We start from the raw sequence: 22,257 nt of genomic DNA, 5'->3' as shown, positions 1-22,257 counted from the left end.
TCCCTATTTCCACAAAGGAAAAAAACAACTGGTCTGTGGGGCAGCAGCCTTAGGATAGCTCAAGCTGGACGACAGGCACACCCAGCTATTGAAGGTTGCGGGGCCTGCTTTGTTGAGCAGGATGTGGTTGGTGTCAGTGTCACCACTTCTTCCTCGGGAAACACAAAGACCCCAATTAATTAAAGGAAGCAAACTCCTCAGAGTTGAGCATTTCTTATTACACCCTAAGCGCAGCCACTGTCTGGCTGAAATAGAGCTAGATAAACGCAAATCGCTAGGTGGATGAAGACAGATGTTAGGTTGCACTGTTAGTTACTGGGGTATTGGATATTGTTTCCAAATGCGCAGAAGCTTCTTTCTAAGGTTATCAGTGCACCAGCAGCTATCTGAGATTAAAATGCAAGAAGTACTTGCAATCAAACCAGTTTAATTCATGTACATTTGTACAATTTGTATATAAAAAAAAAATAGGTACTTGCAGACATTAACATAAAGACCAAACAATATTTTCTATTTATTTAAAAAGCTTTAAACATACAGAAGCAAACCCCTAATTATAAATGCATCATTATGCATAGATGTTACTGTTTACACCATACTGCTGGCTGCTTGTATTTTTCCATCCAGGAATCTAGTTAAACTCCAAGAGTGCTTAAACATTCCTCTGAGCTTCCTGGCCTCAGAACTGCTTGCTGTCTATCTTATCAAGTCATTGACCTCCAGCTGAAAACATTGCTCTAAAAAAAGAAAGTCAAATCTTTAATAAACAATTAAAAGTGCATTAACTGTAGAATTGTTTAATCTCATAAATGCTTAAACAAGTCAGTGAAAAACACCACCCTGTGAATTAGCTTTTTGCATTATTGATTGTAAAGTATCGTTTTAATAAGATTTTGCTACTGCAAACTTTAGTCTATTTTATTTTGTGCAACCTGTCGGTTGCACGGCGCGTAGTATTCCTGAAATACCCACTGCAGTACATTGACACTATGTTACATTTTAAACTGGTATACAATGCTCTTGCTGTATATCCCCGTCCTTTCTTACAACAAAATAATTTAGCTCAGTGAACAGAAGCCCACTCTTAAAGGATGTTTTCGTTTGTCTTGTATTTTGCAGGAGACAAATGCCTATTTCATTCTAAACAAATTCAAAATACCATAACTTTGTGGTAGCTAAAAACCAAAGGTTTTGTTTTCTGCTGTACGCAGGTTTAGGTAAGAAAAAAAAGTGATGGCTATTCTGCTTGTGTCCTTGATAAGAGAATACTGCCTCTTACAACATCTATATCCAATTTCAATGAGCTCTAGCAAAAAATAATAATCAATGAATGGTTTCATAAACAACAGGTGATTAAAGTAAAGGATTTATTATAATCTGCTTACAGTTGTTTGCAAAGACAGACATACGTTTTTGCATAAAGATATAAATTGCTCTTTAAAACTAATTTAGTGTGTTTAATTATATGAAGTTTCTGTGAATTATGAATTGTACCAAACCAAGATTAAAAGTAATAAGGTACAAAAATAGGAGCAAACAGACAACAATTTGGACTGGGACAGGCATTTAACAGTGAAGTGTAGAATATGGCTTTGCTATTTTAATCAAGCAAAGTTACTCTGAGACAGAAAAGGAGGCAGTAACTTTGTTAATATAAAAAGCTGCTGCAGACTGTATTCACCCAGAACCTGGCTTTGAAATTGTCTATTTTAGACTCAAAAAATTAATTAAAAAAAAAAAAAAAAAAAGGTGAAAAGATGGATGTATGACTGTTTCTTTACTGTAAACAACCAGTCTGCATGCTGTGTATCTCACGCTGGAAGTTTGGCTTTCATATTGCTGTGCAGGTCAGTATTTAAAGATCTGCCTATGAATTAGACTTCCAAAATGCAAATAATATATGTATGTATATATTTATATATAAAAAACCTCTCTGAATACAGTCTTTACAGGTTACCCATTGCATAAGGCAGGTGTCATTTAAAAAGACAAGTAGCACTGACTGTCTTCAGTGCACCAAAGCACACCTCAAAATTTGGAATCAGAAAGGGTACGTAACTCCTATTGGACCACTGTTTCAAAGAAATGCTACATTCTGACTGGTCAAGGGACAAATCATAGCTCAAAAACATCAGTGTCACCCAGAAAAAACACTACAGATTAGGACTCAGAAAAAACTATTCTATTTAAATTAGCATATGGTAGCAACAGTTGAGCCTCAGAAAAGTTCATCTGTCCTCTATTCTACACCAAAATTTGTATTCGTTTACAAATTGTGAAATATAGTGTAAATCACCTCAAAAAGGTTTTGTTCACAGTCTCGTTCTAGAGAAAATGTTTTGAGACAAAATCAGACCGAGCTGAACTTGTAGCGTCAACAGTTTTCTTTTCCGTGTGTTCTGATTATTACAAAAATTCATACAAAATTAAACGCGCTTTGAGTTTACCACTAAAAATTCTACTCTGCTAATCTGCCCATATCGGTACCTTGCCATCCGTCTTGCTGGTTCTTACTGTCGTGATCTGCATGTTCCCTTCCTCATAATCAGAAATCGTTCTCCTCAATCTGCAATAATAATCTGACCTTCAAAGATGTTCCATGTATCCAGTATTCGAAGGAAAAAAAAAACAAATAAAAAAAAAATAACACAATTTGAGAAACATGAATTAAAAATAGCAAAATCATTCAACGGCTTATCTGCCTCTCCTCTCCTGGGAGACAAAGGGAGTCGAGGGCAGGAACTCACGCTATCATTATGCTGGCAAAAGCTTTGGAGAGACTGTAATTTGTCTTGTTAAATGAAACCTTCGTAAGTGGCAAACACAAAAAAGTGTCGTTTCCTACAGAAACATGGAGCAGGATTTCCAAGATGTGCTCATCACGTACACTTGCAAGCGAGACAAAAGAGAGAAAAATATGGAGGAGAATAGAAAGGCTTAAATACAACTGAAAAGGTTAAGTGTGGTTATTTACAACAGATACTATAGGATGGTAAATTAGATATGATGCTAAAAAAGGCACAGCTTTCCCTTTCTTAAATACACTGTAAACGGTTCATTATGCATGCAGAACATTTCACTTTACAAAAAAATTACCTTGTTTGTTTAGACAAAGATAGTACTTAAATAGTCTCCAGCAAAATAGAGTTCTTTCAAAAATACTTTCCCATTCATCCTATTAACCATTAAAGATTTGTTTGTCTCATTTACAAAAGTTCCTTACACCTTATTTCAGGTCCTTCACAATTTATACATACAGCAATGTACAGTACAGCAAAAGACTGCAAAAAATTATTTGTAAAGCCAGCACAATAGATACTATAAATTGATACCAGGGCATTTGTTTTCACATCTTATCCTTCTTAATTAAATAGTAAATGGACACTTAACACAGTGTATATCATCTAGGGCGGGATAACATGGGATAACAAATGCCACAGGTGGGGATAACAGAGTATTCCACACCAAATGTTCTGTTATTACTTTACACAGTAGGGTTGTTTTTTTTTTGTGTGTGTATATATGTGTATATATAGAGTTTTTGTTTGTTTTTATTTTTTTTTTACAAGAAAAGAATATTAATGCCCCATATTGACTTTACGTTTTATGTGCAAACCAAGGGTAAGCTTTAAAAAGTTCTCATTAGTTCTCGAACCCTTTTAAAACAAGCAAACGATACCAGAAACTACATGGCATATTTAAAACTCCATCTGTTAAAATATCAAAATCAAAGAGTTATTGACTAGATATGGCTTTTCATCCAGAGGAACAGGAACATTTTCTAAGTGTTTTAGGGTTATGGGGTAATTTCCAAACATCTAGGTCTTGCCAAATCCAAGTCAACTGTTTTCCATTCCCCAAACCCTTCATATGATTTTAGACTATTCAGAGACTGCAGAACAAGTGTAAATAGCATGTTTAAAATATGGTTTCTTGGGTCCTTCATGGGTGTGGAATAACACAGGGAAACTTAAGGCAAAGTTCTTCCGTTTAAGACATTTTCTATCACTTCCTGTGAAAGTACAGGGGCTTGGCATTCCCAGATTCCACCTTTGGTAGCTGGTCACTGATGATTTCCACCAGCATGGCTGGAAACTCTACTTTCAGTGCCTGAGACTCTCGGAAGGTGTAGAAACAGAATTCCAACAAGTCACTAACAAGCTGAAACACAGAAAGAAACATTTTTTAGGAAAAAGTGTGGAGAATTTTGCATTCAAACAAGAGCTTGTTGACAATGAGAGATTATTACTAAGGAAATGGTATCTTACTCTGACTTGGATAGCCCATTTGCAAGCAACGAAGCGACAGGCAAACAAAAATTCTCAAATCTCAAAGTGCTTCTTCACTGTTCAAAAATCAGCTAATGAAGGGAAACCGCATTACCACCTCATTTTTCAACATTATTACACTTTTCATTTCACTAAGAGCTAACTGGCCACTATGAAAACTGCTGGTGCTCCACACATCCATGAAAGTAAAGGCTTCTGCCGCCAGAGAAAAGATCAACCATAACCTATGGTATCTTTACATCCCAGCTGAATGTGGAGCTGTTGAGCGGATAAAACATTTGTAGTCATGTGTCAATACCTTTGTGATACACGCACACACCAGCCACACTTTTTGTTTTCTTCTTATTAAGCTTCCAGAGGCACTATTTAGCTATTTATTAGTTCTTTTCAAAAATAAAGTTCTCTATTTTTGTTAACAGCCCACTAAGCACGATGTATAGAATGTAAAAGATGAGATAAAAATTTCTAAGGAGTCCCAGGAGTTCCCAGAAAAGGAACTTTATATGATACCTCAAGTACTGAGTTGCTCAATATAGGACAGACTATATACCACAGATCCCATGCACACCTTATGCTCAGCAGCAGCAATCCTTTAGCTGGCAAAAGTTTTCATCGATGAAATCCTACCACAGTTCTCCCATCTGAGAAAGAGCTGCAAGTTAAAATCCTAAACGGCATACAGATACCATCGGCTTTCTGATTTGTAGAGAAAAAAACAGTGCATGTCTTAAAAGCACCGATAAATTTAGTCTGGATTCTACCTTGTCTCAAGTTCTGTTCTTCTCATTTGTCAGCTGCAGAGCTTCATTTTGCTATATACCTTATAGGAAATGGACCACACTGCATGAATTATAGCTTTTTTATCTGTCTCCACACAAAACTGCAGACTGTTCTACAAAGTCAAAAATTACGCACATTCAACATTGGTGTCTTCTGTCCTTACAGAAGATTTATACATTTCTCCTCGTGCCTTTATCAAATACAAGTTTGTTGTTTCAGTTCTCAACACAGAGTTGTACTCTGCAGTAAGGTTCAGTTAAAAAGGCAGGAAATAGAAGTGTACTCTAGCAAGACTGAAAAATAACCTCATACAGGCAATGTTGGACAGCCCTCCTGCAGCACGATACCATACCAGACATTTTCAGGATTTTCACAGCTGTTCTTGCAAACATACAAGCAGTTTATGAACATTGAGGAAACGCTGGGATCACTGAGACACGTAACTTGCTGCTGCTGAGCACTACGAGTGTCTTTTTGCCATTGCTTAGTTCATTCCTGATCATCTGGCATGTCGTGAGGTCATGCTAATTAATTAAAACAGATGCATGCTAAAGAAGCAGTGTAGACAGAATTTGGTTTTCAAGGAAAAAATGCTGATGTTCCAAAGTTCAACTTTGGCCATTAGGAGGAGATTGTTCCTGCCTACACCATACGCAGAAAATATATCACTATGCTGGCTCTTGGCACACAGCCACCATCCTATTGCCCCTGCCATCAAACAGCAGCACCTCAGCAAACCAACCCTTACAAACCAAGCCCTGCCTGGACACTGAACACAAGTACTCTCACACTGCTGAATAGAAGAGCGGGTTGGGGCATCTCTGCCAGCCCTTGCCACCCAACCAACCATGTGGCTCACCTGCTGCAAAATTTAAGCTAATTCCTGCCTCATTATGACAATCTTACAGTATTATTGCTTTGCTATTTTTTTTAAAGTAATGACAAACACAGTGAACCAGAAAAAATATACTAAAATTATTAATTCTGCCTTTACAGCTAGCTGTTAGTCATATTAAGTATACATGAGCATGTGGACATGTAGAATAAAGGGGAACTGAAAAATATGAGTATTCATGAAAAGAGCGTAATCTGTTCTATACAATAAATGAGGTAACAGTCCAGTAGGAAAAACAGGAGGTGATCACAGCTGCTGTCATAAGAGCACATCATGAGAGCCACCACTCATGCCAAGGGAGAAGAAAAGTTAAGTTTATCCAGCAAGTGAAAAAATATCATCCAGAACTCTAAAACTACTTGGTTTTGGAGCCTTAATATGTTCTGTACCAAGTCAGTCCTCTCAAATGTTTGGCCCTCTTATTCCTTTCTTAAGCCAAGTTACCAACTTCAACATATTCAACAACAATCAGTCAGTGTAATACAGCAACAGCATTCAGAGCTTAGAGTTGAAGCGCACGTAGCACATGTGTAACAAGGACCACTGCACTATCATTAGATAACTAGCTTTAAAAGCTGCATTCTTTGGGGCCCTAGTACTAGTATTTTTTATACATTTATATATATATATATATATTTAACAAACGACATAGGAGAATCAGAAGCTCTAAAATGAGAACAATATGGTAAGGTCAGCTAGCAAAGGCTGCAGAAATAACTGACGGAAGGGAGAAGGAAGGCTGAGAACTAAGCAGTGAGCAGTGCTCTTCTCTGCACATGGTTCACTCCTGCTCAAATGCTGCCCAGCGGCCTTGGCTCAAAGGAATGAGAAATGCAGGCTCCATTGGCACTGTTAGTTTTGAAATGAGGCCTGCTTCTGCAACCCAAGCAGCATTCATCTGATATTACGGCACACCAATTCACTTGATTTATAAGTGGTAAGTAATTTAGCTAGACCTTTGCATTAGAAGAGAAACTCCCTCTCCAGAAAGGAAATTAAAAGCTTGCTTTCTTTTTGAAGATGCAAGCTCTGTCCTTGTGGTGACAGTGTCTGATACACCACAGGCTACAAGTGATCTCTAAATGAGAAAGATAACACACCTCCATGTTTGCCTCATGATTTTTCTTCACCAAACAGACTGCTGGATAGAATTCTGCAGGCAGGGATGACCTGTGGTCTAGAACCCTTCACTGCATCAGTCCCTAACTGCTCGTCCTTTTCTCATCGCTGCCTGCAGAACTGCATTTAAACATTCTCAAGGCTACAGCCCTCCTAGTAGTCCTCAGATTTTGTCTTAATCAATCTTTACATCTGTATGCTGTATTAAATGCCTCAGGGAAAGAGGACGAATAATCAAACTTCATTTTCTGTTATTAGGGTGGGTGTTTTCATTAAATGGACTTTTTCCACCCATTCTGCTCTTCATAATTAGAAAAATGAAATCTCTTAATGAAGTTTCTGAAGCTAATACATTTACCATGACCTCTGAGCACTGATCATTTTTTTGACAGCAAAAAGCATCGCTTTCAGTTTGGCACTCACAGCATGCCTGGTGCTGCCAGAAGTGCCTGGGGCAGTCTCTCTCGTGCAGGGCTGCATGCTCCTGTGCCAAGCTGGTTATCTCACGTGGGAATCTTCCACGATCTGTGTGCGTGGTGTGGAAGTCCACGGACACTGCCCTGTCAGAAGCAAGTCTGTAACGAAGCCTCCTTACCAGTAGGGTAACAATGCAACACCAAGTAACATTTTGTTACTGTTGCAGCTATCACCGACAAAACCTCAGCATTCTCACTCCACAATGACAGTCCAAAAACTTTCTTTTTTAACTTAAAGGAATGAGTCTCTGCCTGTTTCTTACGGAGCTGGAGCGGTGTGCGTTGGCAGGAGGCAGCTCCCTTACATGCAGTGCATACTCTGCCTCAGAACCACCAAGAAAAACAATTGCCAACCAAGTCTCAGCTATTCCATTACAACCGTAGCCCCTTTTGCTTCCAGTTCTATGAAATTCCTGGGATGCAACTCAGCGATTCCCCTGAGGCTTCAGCAGCTGAACACAGCACTCCAGGATGGCTCAGGCACTTTCTCAGAGGTTCGTGTGGCCTCAGTGGCTATCTCCTGGATGCTCTGTTCCTTCCCTATGAAATCTGGGACTGTAAATTGAAAGACTAACATTTCCCACAGAACACAGGGGAAAAGAGGCAAGGAAAGAAGCTTCTGAATCCAGCCATGCTGTGCATTTACCTCATGGCAGCATGGAGTGAAAGACAGATAAAAAGCGTATGGATTAGGCACAAGAAGTATCTAACCAGAGTAGATAGGGAACCTAGTTCTGCCTGGACAGGTGCATTTATCTCACTTAGGAACTGCGCTCATTCCACTCCTCCTTCCATAAACATATGCACACAGAAACCACAGCACTGCAGGTAGCCTAGATCTTGACAGCTGGACATGCCACAGAGGAACCTGAGCTGAACTCTGTACACTCAGAGGATGCATGCAAACTCAGAGGCACACACTAATGAAGCATCCTCAGCCCTTGGCCAGGGTAAGCATTGGGCAAGGCCTGCCTTGTTCTGTTGGGAATGGAGAGCTCTGCTGTCCTCCAACAAACACCTTGTAACAGAGGATGCCCAACCACAAAGGGAGCAAGATGAGATTTAAAGCAGCCCACTGTCTGCGTCAGGGAGCTGGGATCTCCCTTCTCACTTCACAGACACGCATTCACTACTACAACATGCACATGGCTGTAGTTTCTGCAGTGGCTGCAGAGGGTTGAGGGGTTAATATTGCCTCTCAGTGCACACAGAAACGCCTCCCCACAGAATTCAGGCGCTGGGACTACACAGCTCATCAGCAGTGGGATACAGCCTTGGCGCATCAAGATCAGCAGTGAGTGCACCCAGAGGTGCTGGCAACAGCTGAGGGGCCCATCTGCTGCTCTGCATTTGTAGAATCGAGTGCAGAAGAACATTTGCATCCACTGCAGTGTGCCTTGCAGATCTGCCCCTGGAGGAGTTGTGCCTTCTTCCCACTGTCAGCTTTTTCAGCGAGTGTAATCCTGGCTCTCTCAGCCTACGGAAAGATCCACCTCAGCTATAAAGTATTCCCTTCAGGAACCATAAAAAATTAATTATTCAGCAGCATGAGCCTTAAAGAATTTATTTTTGTTTGGCAGAAAATATCAACAAGCAAATGACAGAGCAGCGCACTGCCTTGCCAAGACAAGGGGAAGGTTCACATTAGGGTTTAATGTCATGGCATCAAAACAAAAGCCCTCTTAACTCAAAATCTGTTTAGTATCAGCCAGATTGAAACCAAACTCAGCTTTTGTTGTGCAAAGCGCCTAACCATACCCTAAGCTCTGTATATGAAATGAGGCTTGCCATACGAGATACAGCACTTCCTGCCAAAGCCAACAGGAGATGCTGAGGAGGCTCCAAATGAAGCTTTTGATACCATGTGCAGTACATCTGTTTCTAATGTTCCCGTGTGCCGTTCGCCGATCACACAGTGCTGTTCACCTATGACCGGGCACCACGTGTACCTGTCACTGACATGCCCAGGCCCATCTCTGGGCATGAGGCTGAACCATTTCCCTCCCGGGCACACATGGGCTGTCCCTGTGATGTGGTGGCTCTCAGCACGTAATGCTGTCGTAAGACAAGGAAAGCAGGCTAGACTTGAGAGAAAAAATACTGTCCCTATACCAAGGGAAATCTGTAGATCATATTGCTTCCCAGAATTGCTCCTAGAAGCTACCCATGCTGCCACGCAAAGACATGGCAACCAGCTCACCTCCACTGTCTCACTGAGGCAGAGGAGGGGCGCACCACGTGACTGTGCTGACACAGCCTCCAAGCACCTGCTGCTGCTGCTGCTGCAGCCACCACTTCCATGCAGCACCACGCAGACATAGAGCGCTGCTGCAGCGCACGGTGACGCATGGGCACGGACCCGTGTTTGCCTTGTCTGCTAAGGGTGGATTTCCATCTCAGCTTTCTGGGTTTTGCTTTGGTGCTCAGAGGCTTTATGGACTGTTAAGTAAAGTTGCTGATTTTTCCAAATATTTCAGCGCCTACCTGGCCTTCTTGAAAATTCTCCTTTTTCCCCATCTCGGCACTTCCTTACCTGCACATATGTTGTTCACTGTGGCTGAATGATTTACAACACACAGTGATGTAAAAGCATATTGGTTTCTGTGGTTTTCTTTTTTTTTTACCTCACGTTATATAAGCCAAGCAGCCTGTAACCTGATATTCCCACACGATTTATTTCATGTAGCCCTCAAAAAGCCTATTTAAAAATCAGGTCGATAAAAGGAAGCATGAAGGTGCAAAGCAGCAGTATTCCTTTATTCCTGGCTGCCATGCTCAGGTAAAGCGAACTCCACAATGGCGAGAAGCTGCTCTGCTCTCATGCAAAAGCTGGAGGCAGCACAGGGACTGAATAATCATCAACTGTACACAAATCCCTTTGGGCTTGTGCTGTAAATGCCATTGCTGTAGCTACGGCAGCATACAAAACAGGGAACTTCAGCTCCAGTTAGACTGCTCAGCACCAAATATATTCTGATCCTCTAAAATTATAATGGAGTAAGTTAAAAATACACAGGTGGCAACTGAAAAAGTGTTCCTCACAAGGAAAGAACTGAGCAGAAAACTTGCATTTCCGTGGATAGAGCGGAGAAATCCTGCACTACCTGAGTGTGGGGGTAGAGGAGCAGCTCTCACATCTCATTAATATTATCACTGTCCTGCATTTGTTCCGATGGGTTTCAAAAACTGAAAACCAAAAATAATCCATTTTAAAGCAGAAAAATAAGTGAAGTGTCTTTGCTGAAAACCTCAGATAACACCTCTGAAAGGAAGTGCTGTACAAGTGGTCTTTGTGGAGGGAATGCCGGCAATATAACTTTCTTTACGAAGTCCTTTTGTAATAAATGGCTCTATTAAATGAAAAGTGACATAAAAACAGCTTCATTAAAAATGAAATAAAACATAAGAGCAGTCTGAGGGAGCTCCTCCTCTGGTTAGCTCAGCTTCCAGTGGTTAGTGCTGTGTTTTGGAAAATGTTTGTAGGATACTGTGGCATTCCTAGCAAGTGTGATCCTGCTACCCAGCCAGTCGAACCATGCAAACACATCCACTTAAACACCAAGATAGCGTTGGTTCTCCAAAGGATCAGAAAACCATCTAAACACAGGGGTTCGTGAGCTGTCCTGAGGTTCAGAAGTGAACATCTTGCGAATGATTTTATCACCCACCCCCTTTTTTTCCACTAAAACACTACAACTTCCTTTGCTGGCACGCAGCAAGTGAAACCTGATCTCCAAAGAATGAGCTGTTACTGCAGTATTAATAATACTCTCCCTGCCTCCCACTAAGATTTTCAATGTTTTAATGAACAACAGAACAATATTTGAAAAATAATTCCATATGTACATTCTGTAAACAGACCTCGGGCTCTTATACAGATTTGACCTGAAGTGCACTGTACTGTACTGTCTCTACAGAACTGAAATTTAAATCAAGTACAAAGAAGTACATTTAAATTCAGGCTCTGAAAGCAAGAGTTATAGTTTCTTTGTGCAGCACGTTTACCTTCCTGCCTGCCTGGGGTGAAATAGGACAGTTTTTCTTTTCGTTTACCAGTTGTTACTGGGATGTCATCCCTGAGTGTTACAGGGTTCCAGCCCTGCCTCTGGGATGACGCCTCCATAGCACCCAAACCTGGCTAAACTCACTCTTTGACCTCAGGAGCCCTCACTCATTTGCTAACCATGACAGCTTCAGAGAGAAGGGGTGCCAGCCCAGCAAGACCCAGTGCCCTGAAACCCCCAGGCTGCGGAGAGCATCATGGCGGGTCCACCTGTATCCTCACAGGGGTTCCCACCTGAAAGAGAGCGTGGAATGTGAGAGCTGCGATCAGCAGTGAGGGCTATGAGTTTGCCCATGGAGCTGTATCCCTGCCTTGGGATTCTGCTACAGAGGGCGTACGGGTACAGCCCTACTGCTGCTCAGAGGGCCAAAACTGCTGCGCTTACCACTCCATCAGCCAGAACCAGCTTATTTATTCCCAGCCCAATGTTACAGACACCTGCTCTGAAATCATGAGCTGCTCCTGTGCACCAGGCACTCACCACAACCCTTCCGAGTTGTAAGGAGTTGAGGCACCCACAGCCTGGGCATTTTGGGACTAAACTTTTACTTTCCTACTGTCATCCATGACATCTCGCCCTTGAAGCACGCAAAACAAACACCCAGCACTGGAGTGAAAGAGAACAAAAAGAACAACCTAACAACACAGCGAATTTTATACTTGAAAAAACCCAGTTAAAGCTTCAAATAACCAAATTGGTTCCAAAGTCTTAAAAAGTCAACAATATTAAAAAAAAAAAAAAAAAAAAAAAAAAAAAAACACACCCAAAAAAAAACACCTGTAAAAGATCAGAAAATCAACTCATTTATCAGCATAGGTCCTGCATGGTGTATGTGCACTGCAGCTAACCGAGGACCACAGCTAACATCATTTTTGCAGTTGAAGAGCCTCTGAACTTAAAGGAACCACTGGAGAACACACCACCATTTAGAAAAGGAGAAGGCAGCAGAACCCAGCCCTTAATGACTTGTGCTCTCACATTTTACTTGGCAACTGACCTTGAATTTGTCTATTAACAACTTTTCCCAGACATTTCTTTAAGAATGTGCTGTGATTTTTTTTCTCCCTGTGAATTAGCACAATTAAAAACTACAAGTTTACCTTAACAGAGAGAGTTTTACTCAACTTGTCTGCACTCCTTGAGGAGTTATACTTACATCATGCATGGAGTCAAGAAGTTTAGTCAGTTGGTAGAATCTCTGCCAGCTTTGCCCAGAGTTACTTGGACATTTAGTTACCATCTTCTTTAGTTCTTTAATGTAATTTGCCCTCATTTCTTCAAATGCAGCTTGGCTTTTGAGACCATCCTTGGGAACTGTCATTAAAAAGACAGTCTTACATTAATATTAACTGCATTGCTTAATTCTTCTGCTGTGCATACTTAAAAAGTTACACTTTTTAGTCAATGGATGAAAGAATTAAAACTATTAAGTAACATCCACAATTTTACAGACACTGCTATAGAATCAATCAGCACACAGATTTTCAAGTGATTCAAGCGGCCTCTCTTCCTCTCCAGATCCATGAGTGCGGACCACATGGCTGAGGCAGAGGACAAAATAACATCTCACAAATACGACACATACTACCCTCGTGCTGAAACTGTTTTTAATACAAACCCAACCACACACACACACACACACACCAAGAAAGGCAGATGTATCATGAATACTTCTTTAGAATCTGAAGATGTGATTTATCATTCTTGAATGATTTCCCACACTTCAGAGAGGAGGGGAAGACATATAGAATTACAGCTGTGATGTGCAGAAATGCTAAAAAGTGGCATCAAGTAACATCTAACATTTCTTTGAACGATAGTGAGCATCTGCATAACACCTACAACAGAGGGTCTTTATTCCATGTGTAACAAGACTCTTTCCCAAATAGGCACCCTGACCAGAGTTTGACCAAAGCACAGTTGCAGCCTTTAATGAAAGCGTTTCTACTGTCCTATCAAAGTTGTCATCTGCCAAAGGAATCATTTCACAAATGGGCTACAAGTAGAGTTTTGACATGTTCTGCTGCAGCTGGACTTCAGCAATGCTAATTACAAAAGCAAATACAACGTTTCTTTACAGGCTGTAAGTACTTCTGCACTCTAGTGGGCTCTGCAAAGGAACAGGAATTACTTATTGATCAGGTCTCCGGGAAACTCCTGAAGAGGTTATTAACAACATCACACAAAATGTTTTCATGTTTTAATACCTGGATTGATTGACTATCGCTTAACCGTCAGATATTTCTATACTCTAGACGTTAGTCTACAGAAGAAAAACAAAATACTACACTGTACTGGATTGAGCTTATTTTCTAAGCAAGTTGGAAAGCTATGTCAGTAAGCTGAATGTGAAGTTACTTATTAAAAAAGAAAAAGGGTGATCTTCCAATTTAGCTCATTCTGATTTAACATCTTGACAGAGATTGTCTTGTTCATCCATCCCCTTATCTTTGAAATCCTGTAAACTGTCTTCTATCTCAGTGTAATCACATAATAAGCACATAACAACCACCCAAAGTGCTCAGGGCCTTAAGAAAAAGCACTTGTTATCTTCTATCACCTGTATCAACCAGAGCAATTTCGTAATGGAAAACAAGGAGGAGTTCTGCCACCATGCGAGCAGCAAGAACTTGGGACCACCAAGTGCTCCAAGGGGGCACGAGGAGGAATCTTGGGAAGCAGACTAGGAGGTAAGAGCTCCAATTTGCCTACCACTTGGTAAATACTGCTCTTTTCTGTTTAAATTTTAAATTGTAGATGCCAAATATTTCCATCACTCAGCTGACAGGAAAAATAAACTGTCTGAAACAGATGTGCCAATTCTGTTAAAGCCAAGCGAATATAGAGACATCAGTCAAGATGAGTAAAGCCATTAGAGCATACTGTGGCCCCTGTGCAAAATGCACAGGCTTTATAGTTCCTTTACCCCAGTTCTGTCTTCCTAAGCTCTGCTTAAGTCACATTCTTTTTGTGTACTAGTATGTATTTTAGTGTTCTGTCTGAAAATTATTATACCGTCAGCCCAGCCAGATTATTAAGACAGAAAGAGAGACCACAAATAAAAAGAACTGAAGCAAAACATGAAATTCTGGAGGTTTGCCCAGTGTTTCTGATTCTACTTATTACATGCAGCAATGCTTTTGGCAAGTTCCCAAAATCTATGGTCTGTGGAAAGCAAAAAAACAATTGAGTTGTAATGTGTGGTTTCTTCCACATGTAAATGGAGTGAAACTTCCTTGATGTGGTCATCATGAAAGTTTCAAAATAACTTGCACTCCGCTCATTACAGGGTTCAATAAAGAACTTAAATGAAAATGAACCTGGTGTTTTCTGCCATAATGTTGTATCAAGGTACAATCACTGGAAACTAAGTTTGCTGCTCTTCCAATGACACCTTCTGAGTTTTATCACTGTCTTCATTTCCATTTTCTTCTTCTCTCTTTCTCTCAACGTAAGTATCTTGATTCTCCCAAAACACATTATTTTTAGTAGGTGTTCTAGTGACCATGGTGTGCATTTCAAAGGGACCCAGCTAGCTGGAGTTAACTGGTGAGGCTGATCTCACCTAGCAGAGATATAATACCCACATAATACTAAAAATACCTATCTTAAAGAAAGGATGCTATATTTTTAGAATGTCTTTACGCTCTTTTTCTAAATATTCTCCCTTTATGAAATGTAGGAGGACCACCTTGCCAATCTAGACATGCTCTCAAGAACAGTCTGAGAGCTAAGTCCTCGAAGCACATAAATGCTACTAGCTGCTTCCTGAAAGACTGTCAGGTCCTCACGGTCCCACTTTCCCCAGCAGAGCATCCCCTCAACTCCTCAGCGGAGCTGGAGGCCAGACCCTGTCTCTCTCATGCAGGCACTGCCCCACTCCTGAGAGCTGGACGGCTTCAGTAGGAGGGAAGGAGGAAGCGAGACAGCCAAGCCCAAAAACTTACAGCCATGGGAAGTTTCTGTTAGCAGATCCAAATCCCTTCCAGCAGGGATGAGAACTGCAGCTTCATGTTTTCTATCATAGGCAAGCATGTTAATGTGCTACCGGCTGGGCGGGGTGGTGAGGTCAGAAGGAAAGGCACCGCAGACAGCGTGAAAGTGTCCGTCTCACCACTGCACCTGGAGGGGCTGCCAATGGCCTTAACTGGATGCTGCAAATCCCTTTGTAGGCACCTTACTTTGCCTGCAGCAACCGTGCCTGTGCCACTGCCGGGGATTCAGCAAACTCCTGGGAGTCCTAACCAGCTCCTGACAGCACTCCCTGGGGCAGGCCTCCTGCTGCTAGCAACTGAAAGCAAGGAGCAGCCCCTTGGATCTCCTGCTCCTTCTCTCCCCAGACAGGGCCACATCCAACCCCTTTCTGCCAGGGAATTCCTGTCTGGTGAGTTCACTGAAGTGACATCACAAGTGCTCATTAATCAGACTGATTCATTATCTCATTGAGAGGTCACCGAGTGAATCTCACAAAAAAGAGCATGAACATACACAGGAAAGTTTGTTTACAGGTATTTGGCTTTTTCATCAAGATTGATGGGAAACTACAAACTGCCTCTGTATTTATACAATTGTACCGGGACTGGAAAATTTTCAGAACTTTTAGCAGAGGAATATCAACTGATCTGCTAATTAGTACGTAGTGCTATAATGAACACCGAGGTTTCCTATCTTAAAAGAACCACTAAGATGACATGAGAGAAAAATAAAGCTTGCAATGTCAATTATTAAACTTTCAGAGTACTGCAAAAGGGCTTATCGTGCTCAGTGCGGTATATCTTTTGATCTTGGAGGTACTGTTAAGTCACCCAAACCACTGCCTTTGAGCATCAAGTCAGGGTTTATCTCAAATCCCCAGAGTGCAAGACAATGCAGTAGTTGCATTTTCTTGGCATGCCTGACTGACTCCAGTCGTTACTAAACTGAGAGAGGGACCAAAGCCCCTTGCCCTACCACTTACTCTGAAGTATCAAGACAACTCCCATGGTAATGGAAAGCGAGACCTACTAAAAAATCCTGTAACATACAAACAGGCTTTTCAGGTCCACTGGAAATAGTTGGGCTCTTTTGTTTTACCAATTCAAATCACTGCACCTATTTGCAATTTAGAATTTTTTCCACGTCCCCATGAATTTAACTTACCTGTACTCAGCAGCAGCAGAACTTTCATGATGGTGTACTCCTCAAAGCTGAGCTGCAAGCGAACGAACTGCAGACTGATCTGATGCATCCCCTGGCACAGTTCAAACATTGCCGACTGGCGCATCCGTTCCCTGGAGTGAGAAAAAAAAAAACACCAGAGGATAAACACATGAGGACACAAAGGGTACAAGGCAGTCTGAGCAGTAGGAAAGTGAGACACAACCTGGAAATCAAGCATGGAGGTCAGTGAGACAAACTGCAGTTGCCAAGCTCAGGTCGGGTGAGGGAGCTGGGGATGTGGCCGGGATTCTACCAGCCCCAGCCTTCTCTCCCTGCTCTCCACTGGCAGAAAAGCCACCACGTGCGGCTAAAAGGTGTCTGAATCATCTGTGTTTATTCAGCTCTACCATGGCAGCTAACATCGTGACTCTCATCATCCCAAATAATGCAGCCCTGCAAAGACACAGCTGGCAGGTCTGGAGAGTGAGAAAGTGCTTTAACAAAAAGCATAGCACAATGTTTGACTTCCATGTCACTGCCTTCACGTGCACTGAGGAGTTTGAAGTCAAAAATCAATGGGGACAGACAGTACATTGGGTATCTGCACTCACACAATCTTTCCCAAGTAATCTCCATTTCCAAATCTCCGAACCTTTTCCCGAAAATACACAAGGTCTAGCTTTAAGGACACGTAGGAAGAACGAGGGAAAATGATTTTCCAGCCACTGAAGATCTTGTTAATGTGCAACACTGGACCTCCTAGTGGGAACTATTAGACAAAATTATTGCTGTGGTTTCATGTTCAAACTCTAAAGTGTATTAAAAATTGTGTATGATTTTCCCAAAATAATCATCTGAGATAGCCCACAGTGAAGGAGTGCATTATAAGATTGTTCGTTAATACAGATTTTTTTATGTCACTTGTAAAATACTAAAAATGCATGAGTTGTTCTCAGTTTACTTGTCTTTCTTTCCATACACTTTAATACATTTAGCTTCAGATTCTCTGTTCTCACAGGCAGCCCCAGGCTAACCTATCCAGAACAAGTTGCAGGCATAATTTGTGGGGTTTTTTTTGCTGCTCTTTTAAACATGCTATCCCAAACCACAGAAGTTAAAGCAGAGTCGCTGAGAATTGCCTGTCTCATCCTGAAAGTAAGATATATATGTGGGTATTTAGATGAGGTGCTATAATTGCTCAGAGACCACTACTTTTTTTTTTTTATTATTTTAAATGCTCAACAACAATTGTCTGTATTTCTTCAAACACTTTTTCACATAACTGAGGAACTGGATGAAGTTCAGCTAATTATTTTAACCAAGCAACAGGCTTTTCAAATATACAAATTGGCTGGTGAATGAGAAGAATCATACTGTGTGCAAACAAAGACTTACGTAATCTTCCTGGTGTTCTATTTCACCACTGCCAGAGCAGATTTTATTTTCCTCCTCCATACCAATAAAACGGACTCCCCATTGTTATATGGGCTCTACACTTTTCCCCTGCTCCACCCTTGTCTTGGGACTAAGAACTTCCAGATTTTTTTTTTCTGCAATAGTAGTAGTAAATGCCTTGTTTATTTATTTTTATTATCCATCATGGACTGCAGGGAAATAAACAAATAGAAGAAAATAACCTTTGAATGTTGACTAAAATACCACTCGCTTGGGCCTTTCAGCAGAGCAGTGACTGCTGCTACTTCCACAGAGCACTGGAGGCACGATGGGTTGCCTGTTCCACGGGCAATACTTGCACTCTTAACACCACTGCTTGCTCTGAAAGCAGGTGAGACTCCGAGAGATCCCAGAGGATAATTTATCTCCTCCTTCTCCCCTCACTCAGCTCAAAATAACCAAATCCTGCTCTAGGATGGAGATGCTGTGCCTCTTGACTGATGCTGAAGTTGAAAGGCAAAAACTAGAGGACTGTATTTTATGCATACATAAAAATTTACACCTCAGAAGTCTATCAAATAGCAGGACTCAAAGCAAGACCAGTGCAGTATGCTCATTATTACCTCCCTGGGGCACAGAAGACAGTCTCCTCAGGCTGAGAACATCGTTCAGTTTTCAGCACCACTGCCTGCGTTTGACCTCCACAGACACAGGAAGTGCCAGAGCTTTCATCTGATACCACAAGCCACACAGCAAATAAAATGAAACATTTTGAGGTTTTGTCTCAGGTTTCATACGCTTTCACTAAACAGTGTGGCAAAACACTCTGTGGAAGCTAACCTAGAAGTCTCCTGACTCAAGACCTTCTTTTCTCCTGCTCTGTAGATTTTGTGACATTTTACATTTGATCACTGAAGTTTTTCTGTGTGATCGTTTTGCTCTCATGGATGATGATAAGCTAAATAGAAGAATTTTACTATACGTTAGTGTTTCGATTGTATTTTAACTATTTATTCCTTTATCTACTTGAAATACCTGATGATATTTTATATTTTGATGTCATCATATATACAAAATGATATACAGTACTAATTACAAAGCAGGCTGATTTACTGTACCACAAAGCAGTAATTTTAAATTAGTTTCCTTCCTGAAAATCAGTTGATTTATTATTTATTTAGAAGTTATTGCTAACTACAAATTAAGCCAGTTTATGACAGTTTAATGTAAGATAAGCACTTTGTGCGAGTTTACAGTATTCATCTTTGCACTCAATTTTAATCCCCACAGTGAAAAATAAGAGAGCACAGAGCTGTTGGAAAATTCAGATGCTAACATCAAGTGTCCTAACAAAGTGAAAATAACAACAGAAGCCATAGAAACAGCTCATTTATTGAGATTGGTAGGTAACACTCAATTCAGGGCTTGCTGATATAAAATGAGCCAAGCTATTTCTTCCTTACTGAATGCCTTATCTAAGAATGAAGACCATCATGTCATCACCAATGCCATTGTAGCCATTGGGAAAAAGTGAGGTAGAGTTCCATGCTGCCCGATTTTAATATATACATATATTGAAATATATATACACATATACATATATGCACACATTTACTTATCTAAGAAAAAAAATCAGATCTATGTGAAAACCAGATCTATGTCTTACACAGAATATTCACTCCTTGACATAGAAAGCGAAGAGTGTGAAGATCTGGAATATAAGGGCATGTATCTTTATGGGGATATTTAAGAAGGTAAGTACATTTCAGTAATAAAAGGCACGGAACCAAAGCTCTGAACCTGCTGTGTGGCTACTTATTCAGAAGTGGTGTCATTAGCTCAGTTTAGCTTAATCCTCCTTCATAATAACATGATTTAAACTTTACACCTTAAGTTAATCTATCTTAAGTTCCCTGAGTGTCTCCTTACAGGCTTAATGTAATGCTGGGATCACATCCTGCCTGACCCCTCCTGAGAACTCAGCAGTGGGGGCAGCGAGAGTGGCCAAGCACAACCACAGCAATTCCCCTCATCTACTGCAATTTCAATCTGCCTGCGTAGAGCTTCTTTCACCATCAATCTCCTTCACTAACTGGTCACTAAATAACTTGCCACGTCCCTGCTGGAACCAGGGGACAGCATCCTTCCCTTCCTTTCCACTGGAGGAAGACAGTGCAGTTGCCCCAACTGCTGAAATCCCAACAGCAAGCGCCTTGGCAGAAGAGCAGGGTGCTGCTGTTGTTGGGTTTCTCTCGGTGAACTGCAGCAAATATATTTGTTTCTAAACAAAAAAGTCCCAGGTACTTGCCTCAATATCTTTCCACTCTATCCTGTCTTAAGCCTACGCCGTTACGGTACCACCTCAACACGTAAGCCTGTTTCATCCTCAGCATCTATTCAGAGAGAGCTGAACATGTGAAGGAGAATGTAGCAAACCAACCCAGCACTCCTTCTGTTCCCCTATTCCATGCAAGCAGCTGCACTTTCACACAGAAGCAAATGAGCAGGTAAATGACTCAAACAGCTGGCACACTAACAGGACAGGTGTCCCAAATCACCACAGGATGAGCCACTCAGCTTCAGCAGAGACACAGGCTTTGAGCAGTCACACTGGAGGAACTCACGGGTTTACTCAAGGCATCCTGTATACCAAACTAGCCACGTCTCATACATATCTTCATGTGATCTTCACAGAAACCCAACAGCCACAGCAAGACTTGTGCAACTACCGGCATGCTGTACAGACAGAACTTGTCATGAATAAATACATTTTAATTTATGAAATCATAAAGTTGAGTACTGCAAAGCTCATTAGGTACGGAGACTGTAACTCTGCAACCAAACAGAGAAACCCGCACATCAAAAAATATTCACTCAAAGGCAAAACACAGCCCCAAACCAAACCATGTTTTATAGACTTTCTCACCGACACTATTCAAAGCCACTGCACGTCTTCCCAGTCAGGGAAAGAAGAAAGGGGAACCTGTGGTGCATTTTGAAGATTCATCAGTACTCAAGTGGCATGCTGATAAAGCTGAGAAAATCTGGACAAAGACAGCTTCTTCCACAGCATCTCAAAGAACACACAGGCAGCTGAGCTAGTCCCTTGGCCTTTGCAGCTCAGAAAAGACTTAGGAAAAGACCTAGTAATGCTTGTAGCAAAGAAACACTTTTGTGTCAAAGACACACTTTGCACTTCCTGATTTTACTTTTATTCCCTGTAACAACTGTTTCCAATTTTTATAATCAACAGGCTTTTCTTGCTAGCCTAAAATCTACTCATTTCAAAGTCGTACATCACCCAAAATGGATTCACACAAAAACGCAAGCAAACAAACAAACAAAAGAAATCCAAGAAGAAAACCTGCCAAATCTTAGAAGTCGAAACAAGTTTGGAAACATCAGAAAGCAAGGTATGCTTTCCCCTATGCCAGAAGGGGTTTGGCAGAGAGGAGTGAAACATCATCAGACATCCTTCTGGCAAGGCAGCCAAACTGCAGATTAGAGGGAAAAAGACCAGGGATATGATATCACAGAGTTGCTCGTGCAGCTGCTCAAGACATCTGATTAGAAATGCCTGTGGTCTGAATCATCTCACCTGCTCTAGAAGGGGTTCACTTTTCTGGAAAAAGTTTTGAGATTCTTGGGTTAAGATGAAAAGAAGCTTATTATTGTAACAGTAACTTACTCTTTCTTGATGGACAATTTTACTTCAACTTCATCATGAGATATAGTGGAAGAACATGACACTACATAGCAAAACCTGAACCTTTTCTTCAATGTAAAGGGGATATCACTGCACTGCTTTGTGCAGACAAAAAACAACAACTGTGCATCACTGTGCTCGATGGACTATGCCCAGACACCTGTTTCCCATCCCATTATAAATGCAACCAAAGTCAGCAATGCTGGAACAGCATCATTAAGTTATTGCACTGATCAAAATCCAAGACAAAACACATGCAGAATTCAGACAAAATTCAATCATGAATTTTCATTCGGAACTTATTCAGCGTTTTCCAGCCTCTGCTCATTCTGCAAGCCCCAGCAGGAAGGGAGGAAAACACATTTCTTTCAAGATACTGCCTTCAACCCTTAAA

General features: G+C 41.1%; 1 protein-coding gene across 4 annotated transcripts in view; it reads right to left on the bottom strand.

The window, feature by feature from the left end:
* Positions 1 to 490: 490 nt before the first annotated feature.
* NR3C2 (nuclear receptor subfamily 3 group C member 2) overlaps positions 491 to 22,257 on the bottom strand; it is a 199,957-nt gene continuing 178,190 nt past the window's right edge. For all 4 annotated transcript variants that reach the window (XM_042828344.1, XM_042828345.1, XM_042828346.1 and 1 more), the window contains 3 exons: positions 16,763 to 16,893; positions 12,780 to 12,937; positions 491 to 4,161 (listed from right to left, as the gene is read on the bottom strand). In XM_042828344.1, the coding sequence (XP_042684278.1) occupies positions 4,006 to 4,161; positions 12,780 to 12,937; positions 16,763 to 16,893 (445 nt within the window). In that variant the 3' untranslated portion in view covers positions 491 to 4,005. The remainder of the gene's footprint in view (positions 4,162 to 12,779; positions 12,938 to 16,762; positions 16,894 to 22,257) is intronic.

Source organism: Centrocercus urophasianus, unplaced genomic scaffold (assembly GCF_019232065.1).
Source record: "Centrocercus urophasianus isolate 14NV4802_14NV808 unplaced genomic scaffold, USGS_Curo_1.0 seq_3, whole genome shotgun sequence".
NCBI lineage: Eukaryota > Metazoa > Chordata > Aves > Galliformes > Phasianidae > Centrocercus > Centrocercus urophasianus.
This window is presented reverse-complemented; position numbering and strand designations above follow the sequence as displayed.